The sequence below is a fragment of the Zonotrichia albicollis genome, chromosome 3, assembly GCF_047830755.1.
Source record: "Zonotrichia albicollis isolate bZonAlb1 chromosome 3, bZonAlb1.hap1, whole genome shotgun sequence".
Classification (NCBI taxonomy): Eukaryota; Metazoa; Chordata; class Aves; order Passeriformes; family Passerellidae; genus Zonotrichia; species Zonotrichia albicollis.
The window spans coordinates 55896332-55914252 of NC_133821.1; the positions used below are offsets into that span (position 1 = coordinate 55896332).

General features: G+C 41.2%; 1 protein-coding gene across 1 annotated transcript in view; it reads right to left on the reverse strand.

The window, feature by feature from the left end:
• Positions 1-9831, reverse strand: part of NID1 (nidogen 1) — a 43395-nt gene extending 33564 nt beyond the window's left edge. Inside the window, exons 1-4 of the mRNA XM_014267453.3 lie at positions 9592-9831; positions 2829-3128; positions 1483-1712; positions 404-831 (exon numbers count right to left, since the gene is read on the reverse strand). Of these exons, the coding sequence (XP_014122928.2) occupies positions 404-831; positions 1483-1712; positions 2829-3128; positions 9592-9798 (1165 nt within the window). The 5' untranslated portion in view covers positions 9799-9831. The remainder of the gene's footprint in view (positions 1-403; positions 832-1482; positions 1713-2828; positions 3129-9591) is intronic.
• Between the last annotated feature and the right edge of the window lie 8090 nt (positions 9832-17921).

Below are 17921 nucleotides of genomic sequence, written 5' to 3' on the forward strand. Positions count from 1 at the left end.
CTGTCAGTCACACTCCTCTGAAATTTCTAGAAATGCTTTATTAGAACTCAGAATTGCTAGTTCCACCCTCTAAGACTTGAGGCCATGAAACCCTAGCCAAAAAAAATTATGACAGCTTCTATTCCCAACCTTTATTAAATCATCTGTATTCAGTAACACATCTGAGAAAGGTCTGTGAGCTTGATTAGGGAACTTGTTTACTAGACTGACAAAAACTGCATCTGAGGTGACATCAAAATTAACCACCTCAATAAATAACACAAACTTATGACACGTGTCCAGATTTTCAGATATTAAGCGAATGCAAACGAAACATTGGTTTTTTGGTAATTCAATTTCCTTCACATGTCTTTTTTGCAGCCTGTCTAGCTTAGAAGAAGCTCAACTGCACAAAAGACCTTACCTATTCCAGTTTCATCAAATTCTTCCACATCTATGACTTGAGGTGGCTGTGGGGGGAACTGCTGGACGCGAAAGTGGCGAGGTGGAGCTTTTGCTGTCGGGAAATTTTGAGGACTGTAAAAAGACTCAGTTGAAGGTGTTCCTGTTACATCTTGGTATGAAGTCAGAAAGTCTTCTGCAGCTAGCTGAGGAACACTGTATGTGACAAGGTGCTGATCCTCTTCAGTGCTGTCCGTGCTACTTGTGATATACTGCTGTGTTATTTCAGTGGAACCATAGTCTGACATAAAGGGCTTAGAAGTCATCTCCTGGTCTTCTTCGCTGGGCTCTACGCTCTCCAAAATATTGCTGATTTTGGCAGGCACGATACTGTCAGATGAGCTACCAATCTCAAACACCCAGATGCCCTGCTTCCCAGCATTGCTGCTTCTGTCAAATAGAAGCACAGGCCAAATAAAACAAGCTGTGTGGTATTTCTAGCCTACACACAATGTTATCCTTCACTGAAAAGTGTCAGGACAAAACTGTCTAATGATCTTACCTACATTACATACTTCCCTACAGGTACAGTTTATTCAGCTGTGGAAAACCCCTGACAGTTTGGGTAACAATTTTTTTTTCTCCTCACCCAGAGCTCTGTTGAGAATTTCTAACTTTCTTGTCTCCAAAGAAGACGAGATCAGAAGGAGATTTTAGGGCCACAAAGATCTTGCCACCACTTACTAAAACTTTCTAGCTCATTCCCTTTCCTGCTAGTTCACTCTTTCTTTCACAAACACCACTCACAAAAACAACCTGCCCTGGATAGATTATGAAGAGGTAGATTATGAAGTCTAAGTGGTACTACTTACAGAAGAACTAAGTGTACTGGAATTCCTACCAGTAACAATGGGAATATGGACTTTTAACAAATTACACCAAAGTCCTCAACAGGGTGGATATTTATCAGTGGCAGATCTTGTGACTTCTCATGCAATGGCTAATGGGATCTTATTAGTTCTCATTGATTCATGCTACAATTAAGAAAACCATGGAACTCTGATGTTTTCTTGAGGAGTTTAAACAAAGAAAAAAGCATACTTGACAAGGTTTCTAATGCTGTCTTCATCTTCAGCAATGACATTGTAGGATCCTGGCTCTTCCCAAAAATAGTAGTTTGTAGAGGCTTGACTAAAGCCAACGATAGCAGGAATATTTTTATTGCCATTCTTGGAGTATGTGCTATAGAATTGCAAGCTATCTTCTGGATAAAGGAAAATAGCATAGGAACTGGAATCAGAAGAGGCTAAGACAGTCTGGAATGTGTTTCTCTGTGGAAAAAAAATTAACACACCTTTACTCACATCAAAATAGTTAAGAAAAAGTAATTTTTTCTTTTTAAATGCAAAATGAAAATCAGAATTTTCATTAAAAAGAAAAAGTTATCAAAAGTTAATTAAATCTGTAGGAAATAGTCAGATAGGCTGCCCAAAGCATAACAATTTTAACTTCTGGAGTGCTATAGGACGCTATTTAATTTCCTTAAAATAACAGAAGTGATGTGCTAGACTAAATAAAAAATTCTGTAAACAGAATATTTGAAGTTCAAGTTTCATGTTGCTCAAGTCATTTCCCACTGGAACACTCCTGCCTGCTGTAGGAACCACTGGGACAGCACCTCAGACATCAGCTGTTCATTGCTATCAGGGTGCAGTATTGTTACTATAAACACAATGTTTGTGCCAAGTTCAGCAAAAAAAATTAGATGTTGACATAAAAAGATGTGTTAAGTAATGTTCTCATCAACTTTGATAACTGTAATACAAACTTTATAATCAACTTTGATAATGGTATACAAAGTTACATGTCCTTGCAGGATAGTAACTTCATGGTTTAAAAAGGGGAAAATGATTTGTGAATAATAATAAAAATTACCTTTAGCTGTTTCTTAACCCAATACTAGCTACAAAACATGAGCTTTTGCTAAATGCAATATCATCTATTCAAATGGGCTTAAGACCCTACTAGTCCATACAGTTATCTGATTTTACATAGTTTGGTGTCAAAATTACTAGCCTTCTAAAAAATGCAAGCCAGCAGGATTACATTTCACAGAGAGAGGTCAGGATATTCTGGTTCAGTTATTATCACAACACATTTAACATTCAAAGTAAGAGTCATTAGGAAACACAACTAAATCAGCTATGTAGTTTCAAGCATTACCTTTTGAATTAATAAAACATTATTAAAATAAATCTCAAGTAAAAGTTGTGGAAACTTCTATTTTGCTGCAGCCATTTTGACGATGATGTACATTATTAGGTCTGCAGAATTAATTTAAACACACAGAACTTCAAGTCTACAAAGCAATAGGTTAGTGTTACAACACTGTAACACTTTAGCTGAGCATGTGTCCAAAATCACTTAAAGCTCTGATTAACATTCACCTTTTCTTCCAAAGCATGATCTTCTCCTGCTGCCTGGGAAGGAGCCACACGCTTCCAGGTAACAATAACAACACTGCTGGGATCAAAAGCAGCCTCAGGAAAACCTCTTTTGATATAGTCTGATGCAAGTTGCAAGACATCTGAGGATGAATCTTCTCTGTAGTACACATTTCCACGTCCATCAGTTGTGTCCAGGTCAGCCATAAAAGGAGCAATAGCCCCAAAACTCACTGGGAATTGACCAAGGTATTTTTCTTCACTTGAGGGTTCATTCACTGCAATAATCCCATTAGTGGCAATCTAACAAAAAGATGAAAATTATAGCACAAATATTGTTCATACAACTGTCTCCCACACATGTGCTCTAGATCACATTATTTTCATTTTAATTCCAACAGAAATTGAATCAAAAGTCAGTTTTGTATTTAAAAACTCACTGTGTTTTTTTTAGCTTGTGTGTTTTTTATCCCATGTCGGGAGTCCTGAGATTTCAGTTGCCCAAAATTAGAGGTCATCTCTACAGATGGAACAGCCTTTTTTTCCTAGATAAAGACTTTAGCTATTTAAATTTCAGACACCTATTGTCTCTTCCAACAGGGACATACATAACCCTCCCACCAATGCTTCAGAAGCTGATAGAATTTCTGAGCCAAGAATTAATTCACACATAAATGCCAACCCAAAAAACCTGCTCCATGCTTATATATTGTAATAGCCTGGGTGAAAGTCTTTTGGGAAGACACAGATTTCTCTTTGCCTGGCCAAGGCTGCTTTGGTTTTCACTTCACCACAGCCACCCTCCTAGGAACTTCTCTGCTACTGTGCAAGGATTACAAGCTGCTCCCTCTGAAGTGCTGTGAGCACAGAGCACTGCTCTTGTACCAGAGGCTATAGAGCCTGAGAGACAGAATTTCCACAGCAGATATAGGCCACACTATAAATTCCTTTACAGCTGAGTGCCCTGACACACTATGATAGGAAAAGGGGTCTAATCCTTGAAGGGGGTTGGGGGAAGGAATTTACATATGTAAGTGAAACTCTTGGTCTGCAAATGCATAGGTACTGACTCAGGGAGATGCAACCCATCATTGAGATGAGGATTCACAGTCAGCCACCTCTGATTAAAACTGAGACAAATACATACATATATAGGTGCTAGGGCACATCCAAGTGTGACAGCCAAACTCCACTGGCAAAACAGAGCTGGCTCTCACACATACAAGCAGTGAGCAAGACTGCAGGTGTCAGGCCTTGAGGGTCTGCACAAAGCACTCACACACAGCTTTTTCTGCCTGGCCCTTCCACCAGCTGTGCTTGGCACTGACTCAGCCACATACAAATCCACCTCCAATTCTTGGACTACCTGCTAACAGGACCCATCTGGCTACCTGCAGGCAGCCAGGTGCTCACTCTAGAGCTGCTGCCACATACACAAGGGACTCGAAATGGGACAGAGGTCCCAGAACTGTCACTATAGGCTATGAAATTAAAACTGCAATCTCCCACAGAAAGGATTCTTGTAAGTCCAAGAAGAACAAACTGTTGCTGGATCTCTTTGCACAGTCAAGATACTGTCAACATGATAAAATCTTTACATTGCCTAGAAGTGGGTCAGAATGGCTGCTGACTCAAACTCCAAGGCCACCTAGCACAGTAGCCTGCCACTTAGAGATACAGCAAAAGAAGACAATGCACATATTTCTCCAGTGTGCCTCCAACTGCATCCACCTCCAGGGATTCCCTGTGGTTTGACTGTTTTTCCTCAGTGGATGTCTTTCTCATATTTATTTGTAAACTCTGTGCATCCACAGAATCCATAAAAAGGAACTTCACGAATTTGTGACTCAGGTCTCTCCTACTTTTGTTTGTTTTCAGTCTGGCTTCCACCTTCATTTGATGGCCCTAATTTTTGTACTGGGACATACAAAAATCCTACCCAGTCTCTCCCACTATGTAATTTCTCCTCCAGAATGAAGACCACCAGTCTACTCATGCACTCCCTGGCTAAGAGCTGCCCTCTGTCTTGAATCACTCTTTATTGTCTCCACATATTTCTTCACCCTTCTCCACTCAAATTTGTAAACAAGGAGGCCAGCGGGAGCCCACACATATTCTTCACACAGAAATTGTGGTCTGTGCAAGCCCATCAAGGATGCTGGCTACTTGTGCCTTGGCAACATCTTTAAAATTTGGACCACCACTGCTGCTACACACAGTAAATCAGAAAAAAGTGTAGTACAATCACGATACAGAGCACTCCTCCAGACACAAGAAACACCTGTACCTGGAACTCTCCTTTGGCTATCCAGAGGGTCAGAGCATGTCACAGACCAGCGGTCAGTCAGCTTGGTGTATAACTGGATAATGCTTATCACAAACCATTAGCTAAACTTGGCAAATAATTCCCACAGTAGATCAGAATTTATTTTAAAAGTGGCTCGACATATGCTGACTGTATTTTCTGCAGATGTACAATTTCATGTGTAGCTAGAGTGTAAAATACTAAAAAGTTAAGATCATAAAAATCTTTATGATTTTTATGAAAATCATAAAGTTAAGATCATTAAAATCGTAAAAAAATAGGTGAGTTGGTTTTATGCATGAACAGTATATCTAAGGTATATAAGCAGTAAATAATTTGTGCAAACATGTTGGGAAAGCAGGTCATGTTAGAAAGGGGGAGAAGAAGCTGAATGTGAAAATTTTTATACTACTCATTCATGATTTGACAGTGGCCACAGACCCTAAAGGTGAGCTATAGATCTGACGAATAAAAAACTAAAAAGACAGCATGGGTTGCCTAATTACAGACCCTACAACTGGAGTTGGATCTATAAGAGAAATCTAGTCCAGAAATGTTCGCAGAACTCCTACAGCATCTGTACACACTAGAAAAGGCTTCATATTCCTGTAAAGCAAAGCTAAAACATAAAAACCCACCAATTATACTATTCCACTGGAAGACAGGATGGAGAGTGGTGGACATTACAGTCTGTTTGCTAAGAACTTTTAGCAAAGAGATGCACTCCCTCTTTAAAGTCATAAATTTAGTGGAAGTTAAAAGTTTTCCTTCTGCTTTCTTACATTTTTTTTGGACACAAACAGCCCTACCCTCTCCTAAATCCTCTTGTGAGAGATGACTGGAGTTTGAGGTATTTTAAACAAATTCCACGGTGTTCATCAGATCTGGTGTGTGCAGATTTTGCAGCTTCATGATCCCCCATTTATGGCAGGGATTAAAACAGCATTAAGAGAAAATACAGTCAGGAATAGTTAAGACTGCAGAATAAAGAAGAAGCCAGAAGAAATGGCCCTCCTCTTTTCACCTCTTAGTGGCATGCATCTAGCTATATCTTTCCTATTTGCTAAAATATTTAATGTAAAAAGTAAATTTATTAAGGAAATGCAAACCTCATTTTTAAAGGAAGTTTTTAAGTGAGACAGTTCAGCTTTAAGGCAATGTTTCTATAAACCAGAAAACATTTGCAAGCCATCACATGAAAATAAATAAACAAGCTGCTCAATTTGTGCAGAGATTTTTAAAGCAAAAAAAGAAATTCACGAATAATGAAAAAAAAGGTTTTTAGCTTTCAGATTCAACAACACATTTATATTGACAAAGACAGTGAATACTCCTTTAACTTCACCCTGCTTCTTTCAAGGTCACAAACATAGGATTAAGTGTGAATCCCAAAATAAAGAGAAGTAATTTGGGGTAAGTACTGGGTTCCATCAAAGCATCATTCCTGTCAAAAGGGAAAGGGGGGAAAAGAGGCCTCAGGTGGGCGTTGTCTAAAGACAAGCTTTAGAGTAGTCTTTCCTTTTAGGGTATAACACTATTTAAATTGACAGGAACTAACATAGATGTATTTTTAGCATGTTAAACTGGATTACACACATAGTTAACATACATTTGTGATTTGTAGCAGAACCAATAATGCACACACACAATTATAGGTCCACCTTGAAAACCAAGTGAGAAGAAGAATTCAAAGTAAGGAGTATTTCTGTTAAAAGAAAAACTGTATCTCTGTATGTACAACAAAAAATTAAAGTTTCTAAAAAAATGAAGCACTCTTTCCCTGTTCAATGACTAGGCATTTTATGGACTTGAATATTTCTGCATAAAAAAATGTTTAGAAAATTTGAATTTATTTTTATAATGAAGTGACAGTTGACTTCAGGCAACAAAGCTTTCCAATACAAACATGACCAACTATTAATTTAAGGAGTTAATAAAAGTAAGGATTAAAAAAATCGAACCAAGCTTGCATTAGAGGTTTCTCAATTCTTTTCTAAGTGGAGGTAATCCCTAGTCCTTCAATTTTTCCACACCAGTGAGTTTAAGTGTAAACTGAAAAAGCCTTAATAGAAGTGTGCTATTAAAACAAATGGAATAGTACGGGTTAGTGATAGAGTTCAACGCTATAAATCTTACAGACAAAAGCACCATATTGAAGATTACAATATGTGAAAGTCTGTTTCCACTTATATGAAATAAAAGTGCTCTCTTCTGCCTGTGAGAGAAGATTTTGTTGCCAGGGATTTTATGACAACTTGGTACTAAACAATCACTTCACAAAATGCCTTGCCTTTCTATTCCTGTGTGCAGCCACCTTAAACAACTCAGCTTCTCAACTGTTAAAAAAGGTAGAAAGAGAATCCACATAAAATTTCTAAATAAAATTATGTGCACCAAATGTAAATTGTATCAGCTTGATAATATTTACTACCAACTAGCAATACCCTGGATACTCCAGCCAAGCAAGATTGTAGAGCTTCATAAATACACACTGCCAATATACAATAAAGACGTGTATTGTGAAAATGCATTAAAAACTGCTCAGTACATTTCCTCAACAGGTATGCTTCTCCTCTCCCTACCCCCATGAAGTCTGTACTGTGCTTCTGTTCTGCAATGCTTGCACAAAGTTCAGCGCAAGAAAAAGTCTCTGCATAGTGTATAGACTGATACTGAAATGCCATTCATTAAAACTGCCCATTCTTAGTACTGAGAGATGCTGGCAGAGCCCTGGAAGTGATTTGGAAATAGACACTGCATGGCTATTCTTTCAGGCAAAAACTAATTAGAACTGTTCCTGTTTGAGGGCAGGGCAAGTAACAGGGTCATTAAACTAAAGAAACCTAGACTGGTAAGTCAATTTACTGCTCTTTGAAAACTCTGTCCTGTCTCTGTGGCTTACTTGACATGATACTTGTAATCTTTGCTTCTCTGTAGCTGAATATACAGTCCACTATGTTTCAAGAATATTTTTGTGCTTTTAAAAGTGTATTTTTATGTGGTTTGACTAATCAGTGACCAAATTAGAGTACAGAAGGCAAGACAATGAACTAAGGGTCAAACTGAAGTCTGAACTCTGCCTAATACTTTATCTCAGTCAGCTTCAGTGAACAACACCCGTTTTCCACACAAGCATAACCCAAATCCCTCAAAATTTTAGATTTCAGATATGATATCAGGATTTATCTAAGTAGTGGCAGTATGGACAATGAAAAGGAGTGTAACTTAAGTGTCAGCACTAATATACCTCAGTGTAGTGTAAGCAAGTTATATCTTCAGTGAGTACCATGAAACAAACTCAAGTGCATGGGAACTACATCAAATTTTGAATGACTGCAATCACATGGTTTCCCAAGTGTCTCCATGCAGGTTAATCCACTGAGTTGTCTCTTAGATCCATAATACTAAACCACACTGCTTTATCCGGCCAGGGAGGTGAGACGACATTTACCAGACTAATACACTAAACACATTGTGCCTTCCCTACCAAAACCTTTCTAAACATGCTACTCAGCATGTTCAATTGCTAGCCTAAGTGGGGCTTAAGGGGAAAGAGGCAATGATAAAGTGTGCAGTACCCTTGCAGTGTTCAGAAGACATGCTGGCATTTTAAACTGTTCTCCTTATGGCTGCTTTTGAGCAGCTCTGCCCCAGACAATCTGTTTTCAATCAATCCCACCTTCAAATACTGAACACCCTCCATCAGCTATACACATGCACACAGCACTCTGGGATGCAGATTCAGCTGTGAGACACGCACACAAGGCTGAGATGTGCCTGCAGCCCAAAGCCTGCAATTACTATGGATATGGACTTCCTCCTCTGATCACTCTTATTGTCTCCACATATTTCTTCAACCTTTTCCACTCTATAAATTTGTAAACAAGGAGGCCACACATATTCTTCACAGAGACATTATGGCCTGTGCAAGACCATCGCAGATGCTTTAAGAGAATCAAAGTCGAACACCTGGGAGTGCCCAAGACACTGAGGAACAGAAAGGTCTCCCAGTACTTAGAGGTGCAAGTCTCCAACAGGTTAGGCTGCTGGTTGGACACCCTATTTCAGTTTTGTGACTCTGGCATGCTGAAACACACAAAGCAGACCACAACGAGGATGTTTCTGCGCTGAACACTCTGTATGAGTGCAGAAAGCGCCTGGGGATGGCATTCATTCCAGCTAATCGATTGCATTTTCTTTGCGCTCCTACTATCTGTTGCATTGTCTCCCAGCGGAGGCTGTGCACCTAGAAAAATCTGGCCCGGCCATAGTGTGAGAAGGGAATTAACACGGCCCGATATCTGACTGAACACAACTGGAAAAATTAAGCTCTTTGCACCGACCTCTGACCTCGGCACTCACGCAACCCACAAGCACCACCGCGCACCCACCCAAAGCTCCCCGAGGAGTGCCCAGGAGCGGTTCCGAGCCGCGGGCAGCCAAAGGGGGCCCCACACTCACATAGAGGGAGCGCACGGCCGCGCCGTAGAAGTGCAGCGCCGTGCTCAGCTCCAGCGCCGCCGAGCGCACATCGTCCCCGGGCTCCAGGGCGGCATCGCCGCGCCCCTCGCCGTGGGGCAGCAGCTGCAGCGGCTCTGCGGGCAGCGCCAGGACGGGCAGCGCCAGGGCCAGCAGCGCCCAGCGCGGGAAGCTCGGCGGGGCGCGCATCCCGGCGGCTCCCGGCGCCCGCGGCAGCTCCGCTATAAGTGCGGCCGGCGGAGCGGGGGGGCCGCGGCCAATGGCAGCGCGGGGCGGGCGGCGCCGGGACCCCGCGGCCGCTCCCACAGCCCGAGCGGGGCTCAGCAGCGGGATCCGCCGCGGGGAGCGCTCCGGGCCGGGGCTTCCCCGCGGGAGCAGAGAGGTGTCCGCGCAGCCCGCCGGGACCGACCCTCGGAGCGCTCCGGGGCCGCGGGGATGGGGACGCCCGGCCCCTCTCGGGATCAGCGTCGCCTCTGGGGCGCGAAACTCGCGGCGCTAAGTCGGTGTGGGGTCGTAGGCATCCGGCAGATGCTTTCAAAGCACCGCGGGTCTCCGCCAGAGCCAGTGGGGTTTCTGCTTAGCTCGGAAAATGTGTGCTCAGAGGGACTCCAGCAGCTGCAGTACGTCCCAACAGCCAGAGCACCGAGACCAAATACCAAAATCAACATGAAATAAAAATATGAATCCCCATGCTGTCTTCTGAAATAATTATGATACCAGGTGCTCATTGTCAGAGGAAATAAATAAATGAATTGGAACGTGTTTCATAAATTTACACCATCCATGTCAGAATTGCATAAAACTAAAAAATAGGCAAAACAAATCTACAAACAAAAAAAAAACCCTGCTGATGATATGAAATACAGAGAAAATAAATGTGGTATATGTAAATATTTTACTTCTGACTATGTCTTCTTGTTTTATAGTATAGTCCTGCTCCCTTGGAACACTCAGAAGCAAGTGAAGAACGGTTATATTTCATATATTTCTCCTAAAGCTACCAAGCGAGGACAGCGGTATTTAGGGATTAAATCTTGGCCAGTAAAGAATATGCTGTGATATGTTCATAGAAGGTTTACAGCTGATAACCATCTAAGAAAGGCAGCTGAAATGCTACCCACATGCTTTTTGCATGGTTTTTTACTTTAAATGCTTGTGCTTTTAATTTTCCTTGTAAGAAAGTGTGATGTAGCATTTGGCAAATTGCAATAGCACAAGACATTCCTGGGTAGAGCTATAACCACGCCAGCCTAAAGGGGAAACACATCTAGTCACCATTATTACTAACATCTATTTACTATTGGGTTCTGTACGTCACTGAAAACAGTCACTGAGACAAAGTAGCATGGAGGTTCGGGAGGAAGATGAGACTGCTCTCCTTGAGATACTCGCTGTACTTTCACCTGCAACTTCCTTCCATATTTTCAGAGCCTCTAAGACAGTAACTGGTGGATTCATGGAATCCATGGCTTTATATGTCCAGGAATATGTGGCTAACCACTGCCACAAGAGCAGCCTTTTGGCTGGATCACCTCCATATCTGAGCACAGACGTACAGACAAAGATAACTCAATATCCAGCTAAGGTATCTTTCTCCTAGTCTGACAAATCAATGCTCAACCACAAGACAACTCTACATTCTTACGTTGTTTGTGTGCACTGCCATACCACCAGCTGCCTTCACTACAAAATCATCTTCCTATTACAAACCTGCCCCCCATCATGAGCCCATTTCCAAATTTGCAGAACCAGTTCTTGTGCTTGTGCAACACAGTTCCATAGCAAAGAGAAAGCCTAAGTTAACACCCACGGTAACACATACACATTTACAAGAGAATAATTTCTATTTGGCTTAACGTTTTCCACAGCCACATTTACTACAACAGTGAGACTCAACAAAAGGAAAACATAATCAAAACAAGAAGAAAATCCTGAGGGGGTAACATTTTCCTGTCAAGTGTACATGATTTCCTCATATTATATCCAGAAGTTGAAGGACAGGGACTACTGAGAAGCTAGAAGCTTAGTGTAGTAAATTTGAAATAGATTTGAAGACTCAAGAGTTAAGTATCTTCATCTGCATGTTTAAAACATGGGGTAATAGCCATGTCAGGGTAAACCCTTTGTCCATTAGTCAGCATATTGAGATTGTTTAGTCTATACTTACCTTAAGAGGATTGCAATGTTTCTTGTAATTGCAAGTTTACCTTCTATACAGCTCCCACTGTGAGGAGTTTTAAACATTGTTAGTTCTAAGACAAGTAAATAAATGTCCCGTTGTCCTTTCTAGCATCTTCAGTAAGGACCTAAAAAGGGGATGGAAGAGCATGTTTGCTAATATTGTAATTAATTGAGAGATATTGGTTGGTAACGCCAAACAGTGGAGAATGCAAAAGACTCCAGCAAGATTTAAAAACAGAGGGAAAGTATTAAAATGCAAACTGGAATGTTCCAATTGAGAAAGACCTTCCAGAAAGTCTTTCATAGCTGGTAAATACCAAGAACTCCACATTTCCATTGGATATTAAACCAGATATGGCAGCAGTTTACAAAGCAACAGTACTCCCTGAGCAGCCACTGAGAACCTGTACAACAAACCTGGGTTCATTTTGTTACAAGGAGGTGACTTTTTCTGAAGCTGTATAATGACGCTGCTTTTCCAGAGATTGCTTGTGAGATCAGAGGTGTCACAGAAAATTCACCACTGGAAAGAATTCAGACTGAAACCAAAAATAAAGATCAGGGGACAAAAGGAAATTGCTAAAGAACTGAACATATGTACTTGATTAAATTATAATGAGATTTGATTGAGATCATGCTTCAAAGATACATATCATCTTCAACTCAAATATCTGAACAGGAGTACCAAAGAGATGGAGGAATTAAATGGGTGAGTTTGAGGATTAAAGGTGACTAGAATGCTGAAATATAAAAGAATGCTGAAAACTAAAAGAAATAACTAAAGAAACCATCTATCAGCAAATGCTTCCTTACCATAGGGTCTATTTTCAGATAAATCATAGATGAGGCATAGTGGAAGCAGAATGATAGAAATCTTTGAGAAGTCCACACTAGGTTGATCAGATCACTAAGCAACAGACCTTAAGGAATAATTCTGCATTTAACAACAAATTGAGACGGTCCAACAGATCTGACTTGAGTTTCCGTGTTCATACAGTGCTAAAATAGCTCACAGATATACACACATGACATCATCATACTGCAAAAGTTCCATAACTTCTTGGTGATTTCTCATGGGCAACTCGTCACAGCACTGACTGCTTGTTTCTCGCAGCACAACCAACACACTCCATCTCTCCCCTCACCCAGCTAACCCACTCTTTTGTAGCACTCATCTTCTTACTGGACACAGCTGTGGCCTATTAAGGGCAGGGCTGTTCCTAATCTTTGGTGATTAGTACAGGTGCAACTCCTCAGGTGTGAGACCACCTTCTGCACTATCTTTATTTTCCTACATTCTATCCGTCCACACATGCACACGTATGTTTGAGCACTTCACTGTCTAAATGTGAAGAAATTTGGAAAAGGGGGTACAGATATGGAGAAGCCTGACCTTCTCAAGCCCCTCTTAGGTTTCATTGACTGAGAAAACAGAGCTAGCCTTCCGTTTGCTGGCATGACTGGAGTAAGGAAAGTAATGCCCTGGGCCTCCCACGATGATATTCTGCTGTCCAATGACAACAAAGCATTTTAGCGGATGGATCAAAGGACAGAGTAACCATGTGGTCATAAACTGGAGAGAACAGAGTATTTGGGATACTGGCAGGAAAGAATAGTACTGAGGTCTGCTGAGAAGGAGCATTTTTTAGAGAGACAAGGTCATGGGAATAAGAGAGTCACAAGCAAAGGCAAAGCTCACAGGAAGATCATGGAGTGCACATCATAAATTTAAATCACTCCGTTTTAGAACTTAATGTTCATTGTTGGCTAGACTGAAACACAATGAGACTCCTTCTGTAACTCTACATAGGCCAGTATCACCAGGCAGGGCACATAACTCTGGAGCATCTTCAAATAAATGCATTTTGTAGCAGAAGTCTCTACAGAAAGAAACTAATTCTGAGGCACTCTTAGATGCTTTTGAGAAGAGGTTCACATGAATGGCAATATTAATTCTCGGCCTCTGCATTAGAGCAGAATATAGCAGATTGTAGAATCCCTTCTTTTTCTCGCATGGAGAACTATTGCAGGGCAACAAAAGGGCAGCAATTCTGCAGGACAATCTTCTTGGAAACTCATATCCTGCTCTGGAGAAGAGCTGGACAAGAGCGGGAATGTGTTAACCCTTGGCCAGTGACCTGGTCAGCACAGGAGAGCTACACTGCTGTAACACCATGGTACACGGCAGCAGCAAATTCCTGCCCTGGAGCTGGGCAAGGAGCATGGGAGAAACAGAAGTTCTTAGACCCTTCCTAGGTCTGGTGCAAGGAGACACTTTGTATATCTGGGGTTCTCTTAATTTATTTCTATCTCTCATTATTAGACCTGTGTCCGGTTTTCGGCTGTTTGAAGGGCCTGGAAAGGCCCGGAGTGGCCTTGGGGCAGCCCGCGTATCAAAGGACGAGAAGAGGCTTCAGTTCTTCTTTCGGTCTTTATGTTTATTAATTGTTTATCTAAAAGATTTTCTTTCGGCCCGACAGAGGTCTGCTCAGCAGCCAGCCATGAGCACACTGTGTAGCCCTCCGGACAGTCACCTATCTTTATACCCATGGTTACGTGTACAATATTTATCATTTTTCCCCAATCCTTTTTATTTTTATTGTCCGGTGCACTTTCAGTAATGACCAATCCCAAAGTGCCACCATCATCACAGAAGATGGAGGAGAAGAAGAAGAAGAAGAAGGACAGGACACGCCCCAATTCCTCCATCTTACTTCTCTAAACCCCCCTGTACATAAATCCTAAACCCTGTGTCTCACCCTCTAATTAACTAATCCCTTCACCATTCACCCCGGTGAAGTCCTCCTATCCTCATACAGGTGTCGTCTCCCGTGTAGGATCAAAGTCCAGCCACCAGACACTTCTGGCAACATTCCAGGACTCCCGAGCCCCCCAAGGGTGGTCTCGGTGGCTCGGCACCTCAGTCCTGAGGTGCTGAGATCCTACAGACCTGGTAACTATATTAATAGGGGACAGCAAAAAACCTCAATACACTTGTACGGAGTCATGAACACTTTTTTCATCCCAATTTAATATTTAGGAAAAATTAGATGGAAAATGGAACGGAAAAATATCAGCACTGTAAAATGGCTAGACAAAAAATATAGCTTTACGGTCCTCCCACCTGACATGTAGTCATATGTAAAATATGACTTTTTAATACATATATTTTCAAAATATCCTTCTTACATCCTAATGTTTGATCTCTTTCAAGAACAGATTCTCTAATCCAGTAAGAATTCCAGAACTTCTCTGTAGTAAGAGAGAATTGCAACAGGGCCAGAGAATACATAATTAGTCTTCTATTTAAATATTCAGCTCAGCAGTAACTACTACATCTACTCCAACTCTTACTGTTTTGTTATTATCTAAAGGTTTTTGCTTTATGCCATAAAAGTCTCCAAACAGACAATAAAAATTACTTCAGAGTTTTAAAAAATGCAGTGAAGACAAAATGTACGATCATTTTCTCATACACACAAAAACCAGTTACAATATGAAGGAACATTGTTTTTCAAACAATGGAAATGGGATGTGGAAAACCAGTTTGAATGGGACAGGAAGACAGCTATGGAAAAGGTATCATTTACCAGCTACCTTTTCCAAGACTAAGGAAATAATCACTCTGACCCACTGATAATTGTGTCAGATTTCAGAACGGAGATATTACACACAGGTAAAATACATATCCTTGTAGTCTGGCAAAGTATTTGGTATTGTACTAGTATTTACATCTCAAGTTAAACAACTGCTTCAGATTGAATGTGCACCCAAACCAAAGGCAATGATAAATGTTGCATTCTCTTTTATGTGGTATCCAGATTTTGACTGTGAATTTCAGGTGCAGATGTAACACATAAAAAATAAATGCCACATTGAGTATTAACAGCAAAGCTTCTAGATGACAATCAGAAAGTAAAGAGAGGCCAAGCACAGATCTGATGCTTGTGGAGGCTGAAAATTCTCTAAAAAATTGTTACAACCTCAGCTTTTCTACAAACATTCAGAAAGGCTACTAAAGTCTGAAACACTGACACAGTCTTTCCTGTGACAGCCAAGCTACTCTCTCACATCAGCTGTTTGTGTCTGCAGACAGCCAGCCTCACAGAGCCTGCCTCTGCCTGGATTCTCTGCCTGCTAGAATAATGTATCTTGCAACAATTGTCATTTAGAAAGAATATATTATTTCTCAGATGGGTCTAAGTGTTCACAACAATTCCGACAAGACAACCTGTTTTCCCCCATGGTTATTGAATAATGTTTTTTACAAGGAAAATATATGTGAAACTGATCTTTCTGGAGTGGAAACCATTGCCCAAGTTAGTGAAATTCACTCAGGAGAATCTATCATTACCTTAAGTGACTGTGAGTAAAACACAGAAATTGACTTTCATTCAGGATTGGTGGTGCAATGGTGCAGCAAAGGCCAACAGTTTTAATTACAGCTTTTCACAAAAGGACCAAATTAGGGAAGAAATATTTAATCAATATAACACCTATTCTCATAAACTGCATGGTCTCAAAATTAGGTTGTGGTTTATCCTTACATGTAGATATATTTGTGAAAGCCTTGCAGAGAGGAAGAACAAAGTTCCCCATAATTCCATGCTCGGCTAGATTGAACACTAGGTATTAATATTTCCTTTAATGAGCTTGCTTGTAAATGTTTTCATTTTTGGTCAAGGTCTACTGGGAAAGAATATCCCTTCATCCAAAGGGATATTCCAAAGAAGAGGATGTAAACATTTCCTGATGTCTCCTGGTCAGTTGCTCAAGGTTGGCTACATCAAAGGCTTTTTGCCTTCTGGAATCCAGTCAGCACACCCCAAAGCTTCCTATAAGTTACTGAAATTTAGCTGTGATAATAAATAATAATTTTCTGAGGGGGGGAGGGTGAGGGGGTGGACGTCTGTCCTTAAAGGCAAAACTTGCCTGAGAATGGCTGAATCATAACCTTCGACTCCAAGAACATTGTCAACAGGAAAAATTTTGGAGTGACAATTCTGCCAATCATTCCACACAAAATGTTAAAAAATTGATGGATATCAATTCAGTAGTTTCATAGTATATTTTTTAATTATTTTTCTTCTTTTTTTCTTCTTCATAGGTTTTCCAGTGTCTTGAATTGAAACAGTCCAGATTCAAAAAGACCCAGGAGTAATTCCATGAATTATAGCTATTTATCCTTTCTGACCCAAGGATTTATATTGCTGTTCACTTCACTTGGAATCTACAGACTAATAGAAGCAATGGCCCACTCACTTCTTCCCAGAGTTTAGTGTTTTAGAGTAGGATGTAACACTATAGTTTTGCCACAAAGCAACAATAAAACACGGGGATCTGCACTAAAGTCACTCAGCACAGAAACAATTGCATTGCCCTAGGGAAAAAAACAGGCTTGATTTGCAAACCCTGGGATTGATGCAATAACTTATTCACTGGAGAAGTGACAGGGTGAGAGCACGAAAAGTCTTTCTTACAAGAGGTTGCTGGAAAAAAACTCCTTGTGTATCTACACTCCCAGCTGAGAGAGGGACAGAGGGTGCTCCCTGAGGCCAAGTAGCAAGGACTGGATTGTGTCCAGGCTACTAACCCCAGACCTCACTGGAGCGTCCGCCCTGCAAAGCATTTAGCCCTCAATCTCTGCTAGGCCACTGCAGCCCTAAGACACGTCTTTTTCCATTCTTCCCCCTCTCACCCACTCGTGTTCACTGTGTCTGAAATAAAATGAACCATTACAGAGACCAGCAGTGGTTTAGTTAAAGCACAAAACTAAGGGTCTGTCACATACCAAAGCCTGTGACATGAGGGAATGTGCAGGTATTTGAAGTCACAAAGCCTTTGAGCTAGCTCTGGAGGGTGAGAAAGGACAAGAACAAAGTCTGGTTGCGGCTTGTGTCTGCCTTTTGAGTGTGATTCTTGGAGCAAACTGTTGCCAGACCACTCTGTGTTTTGTCATGGGAAGAGCCTTTTGGGGTGGGCAGGAGATCAGCTAGCACTTGGGCAGATATTCAGGTGTTCAGTGCATGAGGGAGATCCTTGGCCATCTCTCATTTAGGAGTACAGAGGTACCTGTGTACCTGCATCAGAGGTGGGTTTCTAACCTTGTCAAGGGGGAGAGACAGCAAGAT